The sequence below is a fragment of the Equus quagga genome, chromosome 1, assembly GCF_021613505.1.
Source record: "Equus quagga isolate Etosha38 chromosome 1, UCLA_HA_Equagga_1.0, whole genome shotgun sequence".
Lineage (NCBI taxonomy): Eukaryota > Metazoa > Chordata > Mammalia > Perissodactyla > Equidae > Equus > Equus quagga.
The window spans coordinates 12538833-12545529 of NC_060267.1; the positions used below are offsets into that span (position 1 = coordinate 12538833).

Consider the following 6697-nt stretch of genomic DNA (forward strand, 5'->3'; position numbering starts at 1 on the left):
ATACTTTGCCTCCAAAATTTCAAATCATTTCCAGAAAAGTTAACTCTTTCCAACTGTCCTTTTTATGGATTTTCATTCATCTTTCTCTAGTAACACTTACCAAGTAATTTTATTTTTGTAAACTTATTACAAAAATTTATAGTTTATACCCATTTACACCACACTCGACTGTACATTCCTTGAAATTAGGACATATTTCTTGTGCCTTTCATATTTTTATCCTCAAAGGCCAGCTCAGCATCTGAAAAATAGTAGACACTCAATATACATTTATTGAGTGAAATATATTTTCATTGAAATATAGTCTGTTTTTTAAAGCTTCACAATCTTTTTGATGGTGTCCTTGAATGCCTGCTTCACTTGCTGATTTCTTAGAGTATAAATGAAGGGGTTTAATAAAGGAGTAATTGAAGTAATGAGCACAGCCATTCCTTTGTTGAAAGCACCTTCTTCTTTTGCAGAGGGATTAATGTACATAAACATGCAGCTGCCATAAGACAGGGAGATGACAATCATGTGAGAGGAACAAGTGGAAAAAGCCTTTGTCCTTTGCTGGGCAGAAGGGATCCTCAGAATGGTCCTGATAATATATGTATAAGAAAGTGTCACCAGCAGCAGAGTAACCACCAGGGTCACAACTGCCAAGAGGATGACCATCAATTCTAAGAGGCTTGTGTCTGAGCAGGCAAGCTCCAGGAGGGGCCCATAGTCACAAAAATAGTGATTCAGCACGTTGGAGGCACAGAAATCCACCTGGCTCATCAGGATGATTGGGGGCAAGATAGCTAGGAATCCCCCCAGCCAGGAGCAGAAAACAAGTTGTATGCAGACTCTGCTGCTCATGATGGTCAGGTAATGCAGGGGTTTGCAGATGGCCACATAGCGGTCATAGGACATAGAAGCCAAGAGGTAAAATTCTGTTGCCCCAAGAAATATAGCAAAAAAATACTGGGTCAGGCATCCAGCAAAGCTGATGACCTTATTTCCTGTTGTCATGCTGGTCAGAAATCTGGGAATGAAAATGGATGTGAAGGAAATTTCTAAGAAGGAGAAATTCCGGAGGAAGAAATACATGGGGGTCTGGAGGTGGGGGTCTACCAGAGTGAGAATGATGATGGTCAGATTTCCTAGGACACTAAGCAAGTAGGTGAGGGACAGAAAGATGAATATCACCACCTGGAGCTCAGGTTGGTTTGTGAGGCCCAGCAGAATGAACTCAGTAAATGTGGTCTTGTTTTTCATTGTTGACCTTTAGTAGAGCTAAAGGAAAATGGTGAGAATGATGAAAACCAAAGTTTCTCAGGCGGGAGAGATAAAGCTGATTGTAATCCACAGGATCAGGTCATATATTACTCTATTCAATTGGCCCAAACCATCCGTTGGACGGGACTTGGCTCCATGGAAGCCCCATATCTTCTAAGTAAGTGACCTTATTCTTAAAGGTTTTGTGATTCCTCAGATCAATCTCTTTCTGGGTACTTAACAGAATCTGTTACAGAATAACTACTCAAAATTTTTTCCGAAGCATACATTTTTGAACCTATCCTTTCCCCCCAAAATGTTTGTGAAATCTCCACATTTAAGTCACTTTCCTCTGACTCTCTTAATCTCTGTTACTGCTGTGCTCTTGGTAGAAATATCTCTAGCTGATTCTTGTTCTGTGCTTTCCTTTGCCTTCCTTGGGCCGTTTTCCCTCTCTGTTCTTTTTTCCCCTCCCTGTACTAATTGATGCTTCACTGGCTATCTGCCATCAATCCTCACCTTCATTACTGTTCAAATATCTGCCTTCTTTGTTTCAGAAACCAATGGGAATTTCCCCATGCATATAATGCTGAAGATCCTGACACATAATTTATTTTTTTATACACCCCCAGTTCTTTTTTAGGATGAATTTGTAATAGGGCTTTAGGACTTTAAGATCTTTGGTTCAATCATATCTCACTGTATATTGTGAGCCTCTTTGTCTACATGAACAAGGCCCAGGCATCAATAAATCATATTAATTAGCATTTTCTTATTTGTTTCTCTGCCATGTTCACAGCCTCCAATGCAATGATTTGGGCTATATCTCTGAGGAAAGACATCTTGAGAGACCCACAGGCAGCATCTCAGAGTGGATTTTGCACAAATTCTTAAAGAGTCCTCAATGGCAAACTCAGGATGACAGTTTGTCATGCCTCAAGCTTTCCTGTCCTCTATTCTTGCCATACAGAAATCAGGAAGAGGGATATCCATGTTTCTGACAGTAAGAGTCTTTTGTAGATAAATTGGTAATCCTCAAGGAAAGAAGCTTTGGTGGTGGTACTGTGTGCATCTTTAGATTTTTCTGATTAAGAGACAAGGACAATATAAGCGGGCCATCTAATTCACATGAATATGGGCTAGAAAAATCAAACCCTGACAATCATTCTTGTCAATCCCCCCATTATTCCATACAGCTTTCGGAGGCATCAGGTGATGGTGAACATTGAGCTGGATCCAATACAACCCTCCCTTCCCTGTTTGTACTCACCTGTGGTCTTTGGCAAGTATTGCATTTCATCCAGATTTTCACAACTGATTGATTTCATGATCCACATTTATAGAATAATAACACCAGCGACTTTAAAAACATACAGTGCTCACACTCCTGACGATCTGAATGACTGCAGTGGGTTATTTATCTTGTTGTTTCTAAGAGGTAAGCGAAAGTTGAGATGAGCCATGTGAGTCTTTGAGGACAATTAAATGTAACATGTTTTCTATTGGCTCCCATCCGCTTGTACCTTCTCTTAATGGAAGTTCCCAAGTTTGTGGGGCTTAACTAAGAAGGAAGCATATTACCTTCCATTGTATGAATCCAAACCTGAAGCCAAACATAGTTCCTGAGAGACATGGTCTTTCACATGTGTAATAAAAAAGAAAAACAAAGAAGCAAAACCTCCCATAGCACCAGCAATGATAGAATTAGAAGTGAGGAATCTAATAAACTGAAATTTCCTTAATATTTCTGTTCTAAGGGAGATTATTGTGAAGTCCTTAGAAGGCAGAGTACGGGCTTATTTGCAGTTTCTAAGTTAGCCAGAGCGACACAGGTTTTATCTGCTCTTTTTGGAACATGTACTTGGGGATCAATTTCCTGAAGAAGCTAAAGATGCCCTGTGGACCCTGGTTCAAAAGATGCAAGTGAACCTCAATTGTTGACAAGTGTGAGAACAAGCTGTAAACATACCGCTGAGGAGAGAAGGTCCAGAGAGACCATGATACGGGTTCCATGAGAGAATCTGCCCCAGCCTTGAGGTTAGTGAAGCTGAGAGCAATGACGTGAGACCCCTGAGGATTGGTATGCCTGGCCTAGTCATTGTTCCTATTATTTCTCCCTTTAATAACCCAATTTAGCTAGTGTTCAAACCTGATATAATTCATTTATATCGCTCCACAGTGTATTACCCCTGCCTTCACAATGTCACTTCACAGTGCATTACCACAACCTTAATGCCATGGTATCCTTCATTAATACCTGCATACCTAATATTACTGAAATTAATACTCCATCCAATCACAACTTGGAAATATTTTGCTGTTATACATTTGACTAATATGTCCTATTCTATGACTAGCTCTACTGCCTTTCAGAAGCAATTTGCCTTCACCTTTGAAGGAGCAATACATTTTCACTTGCCTCCCAGTGGGATATTTCAACAGCCTACCAATGCATGTAACTCTGCAGGCAAGATCTTAACCACATCCAACTTATCTAGGAACACAGAAATGGCATTGTATTGAGAACATCCTCCTCCTGCATGGAAATTCAAAAGATGCACTCACATGGGCTATACAAACGCTTGTCACAGAACTTTCCAATCAGAGTTGGGCCATTGCATCCTGTAAAACTCACGGTCCTGCTACTTCAGTAAAATTTCTGAATGTTACTCATTGGCCCAAGGGTGATTCATACCTGATGCAGTAAGCAACCAACTCTTCACTTTCATCAGCACTTCTTACTTTAAAGTAGACACAGCCTTTACTGTGTTCATTTTGGTTTCAGAAGCGACGTGTTCCTCATTTGCAAATTTTATTTAACTCCATTATGCTGTTCCTCACAAACTGGCTCACTTTGAATGGGCCACCCAGCAACAAAAGACTCCAGAACCTGTCGAAATTGAAATAAAAAGGCACTCAAAGCAGTGTCCCACCCAGAAAGGCCTTCACTGTAGAGGCTTCAACAACCTCCTCTCTTACCCTCGGGAGCCCCTGGATCAGCCATGGCAGCCACAAATTGTTCTTGGGTTTCTGGTGCAAGAAACTATCTTCCTTGGCTGCACCCCACACCATTAGGGTGGCAACTGTGGCTGCATATTGGGTCCTTCTTGAGAGAAACGCTTCCACAAGTCCTGAGCCTGTGACTCTCTGCACCCTGTTGTCCATTATGCCTTGGATCATTGAGGCAGCACCCCCAAACTTGGCATGGCCACAGACACCTCATTATTAAAATGAACATGCTGCTTTTACAGTCAAAACTGGGGCCTCTGGCATGTCCCACCTATAAGAAGAAGTGGTTTCCATGTCCTCAGTCCTTTGCTAGATGCAATGGTGCCTGAAGAGGTCACCCTCTCCCGTATCCATTGGCCATGTAGGGAGCCCCTTGAGAACAACTGAGTGATCAGGAAAGGGAGTTTGTATCCTTTAGATGTCAGCACCATCATCATACACAATGGAGCCCACTAAAAAGCTGCTGCATTCTGTTCCCTAAATGGGACATCCTTAATCAAAGATGATACCAAAGGGTCAGCACAGTCATCTTAGCATGAGAGGATGTCCAGGCAAACAACTGGCCCCTTCTGCACATTCTTATAGACTCTTGGACTATTGTCAATGATATAGTCATATGGTCTGACCAGTGGCAGCAATAATTCCTTACCCAAGGTGTTCCCTCCTCTCCAATGGGGTAATGAACTTTGAGAATTTCTTGCCTCACAGATACCCAAAATACTAGTCAATGTCACTTTTGTTCTACTTAAACTAAAATTCAGTCTTCAGAGACTCATTGCAATGAACAGGCTGATAAATTGGCTTGGATTTCTGACACGCATACTGACACATCCTCAGGTTTTTCACCTATGGCAGCTGTATCTTCATCCACATCAAACCTTTAGGGAAGGAAGGAGTAGCCATTAATAAGGTCATGTTGATGCTCACTCCTTCAGTTGCCCCTTTGCTTAACCCATTTATTTATACCCTTCAAAACAAACAAGGGACAGAAATCTTCAAAGACACAATAAAATGGATTGGATTTCTCACCAAGAAGTAAGATGCTATTGATGTTTGATGCTAAGTTGAATTTAAATCTGAATAACTCATGAGTAACTTTTATGAATTTGCCAAATGTATGATTTCTTTGTATTCTATAGATTCACCAATCTAAGCTTCCTTCAGGAACATTTTTATCTTATAATCAGAAAACCAAAATCGAGTTATTTAGTTTTTCTTTTTGCTTATTTTATGTAAAATGGTTCCTTCAATCAATGCATGCACCTGAGAGTAGATTCCCAAAATACCCAACGTCATCAATAGAAATGAAAATAAATAAAGTTACATCTTTATCCATATGGTCTTCTCATGATGAGTATTCTAAGTTCCACTTACTAGGAATACTTTAATAGCTAGCTTGCAAAAATTGGAGCGTAATTAAAGATCGTGTACTAAAGCTCTAAAAGTTATCAAAAAATTATGCACTCTAGAGCTCTCAATATTAAAAGTCTAGCAGAGTGATGTCCACAAGATGGTGCCATACATTATTCCCAAGCCAATCCCCCTCACACAAAGTCCAAATATCAACTGTCCATAGACTAGTCACCATTGTGAAAATCTCAGAACCTGGGATAGTGGCTGAAGCACCTCCCTAGAGTACAGAGACCTAGGACCATATTAGAAGGGTAAGAAGAGTGGTTTCACTTTAACTGCATCACCCCTCCGCAGGCTGGCACAGCACTGCACCAAGAGGGCCCGTCTAGGCCTACAGTTTCTTCAGTGGGAAAAAACAAGCCCCAAGTGGATATCAAGCTTCATCAATATTGCAGAACACTTCCTGGAAGGCCCACTTGAGTCTCGACTCATGAGGATTACTGCGGGGAATCTGTGGGACTAGACTACCAGGGGTCAGATAGAGATGGAGAAGGGGATGGGGCTTATAACAACCACTGCTCACTCCTTGGAGGACTTTGTTCCTGATAGCAGTGGTGTCTGAGCAGAGATCCCAGTCAGTAGCTCTGTTCATTGGCCAAGCTGAGCTGATGGCCTTGTCTGGCCAGAACCTGGTTGGCAGTTCTACATGATTGGTGTTCCTGACCAATGGGTTGTACCAGCCATGGGGCCCATTTTACAGCCCTGCCTGGGCAGGGAAGCAAGTTCACTGACTGCCCAACTACTGAGCATAAGCTCCAGTCCCACCCCATTGGGAAGTGTGACCATAGATACCCAGCAGCCAAGGCGCATATCCTCTGACTCACTAGCAAGGAAGCAAATTCACAACCCTACCCAACTACTGAGCATAGCCTCTAGTCCCACCCCATTGGGCGGACCATCAGCAGATGCCTGGCAGCCATGGAGAACATTCTATGGCCCACCCATTTCGAAGTCCTGCCCGACTGCTGAGCCGATCCTCCAGTCCTTTCCCACCAGGAATCCCACCCAAAGAACCCAGGGAGCTTGGAGCCCA

General features: G+C 42.1%; 1 protein-coding gene across 1 annotated transcript; it reads right to left on the bottom strand.

Annotated features, from left to right (window-relative positions):
• Positions 1-312: 312 nt before the first annotated feature.
• Positions 313-1242, bottom strand: LOC124228641 (olfactory receptor 6C4). Its single transcript, XM_046643223.1, has one exon. It carries the CDS (start codon positions 1240-1242, stop codon positions 313-315), a length of 930 nt encoding a protein of 309 aa, XP_046499179.1.
• Positions 1243-6697: the final 5455 nt, after the last annotated feature.

Excerpts from the sequence above, each read along its gene's own strand:
- LOC124228641 (XM_046643223.1), bottom strand. The coding sequence starts at position 1,242 with ATGAAAAACAAGACCACATTTACTGAGTTCATTCTGCTGGGCCTCACA.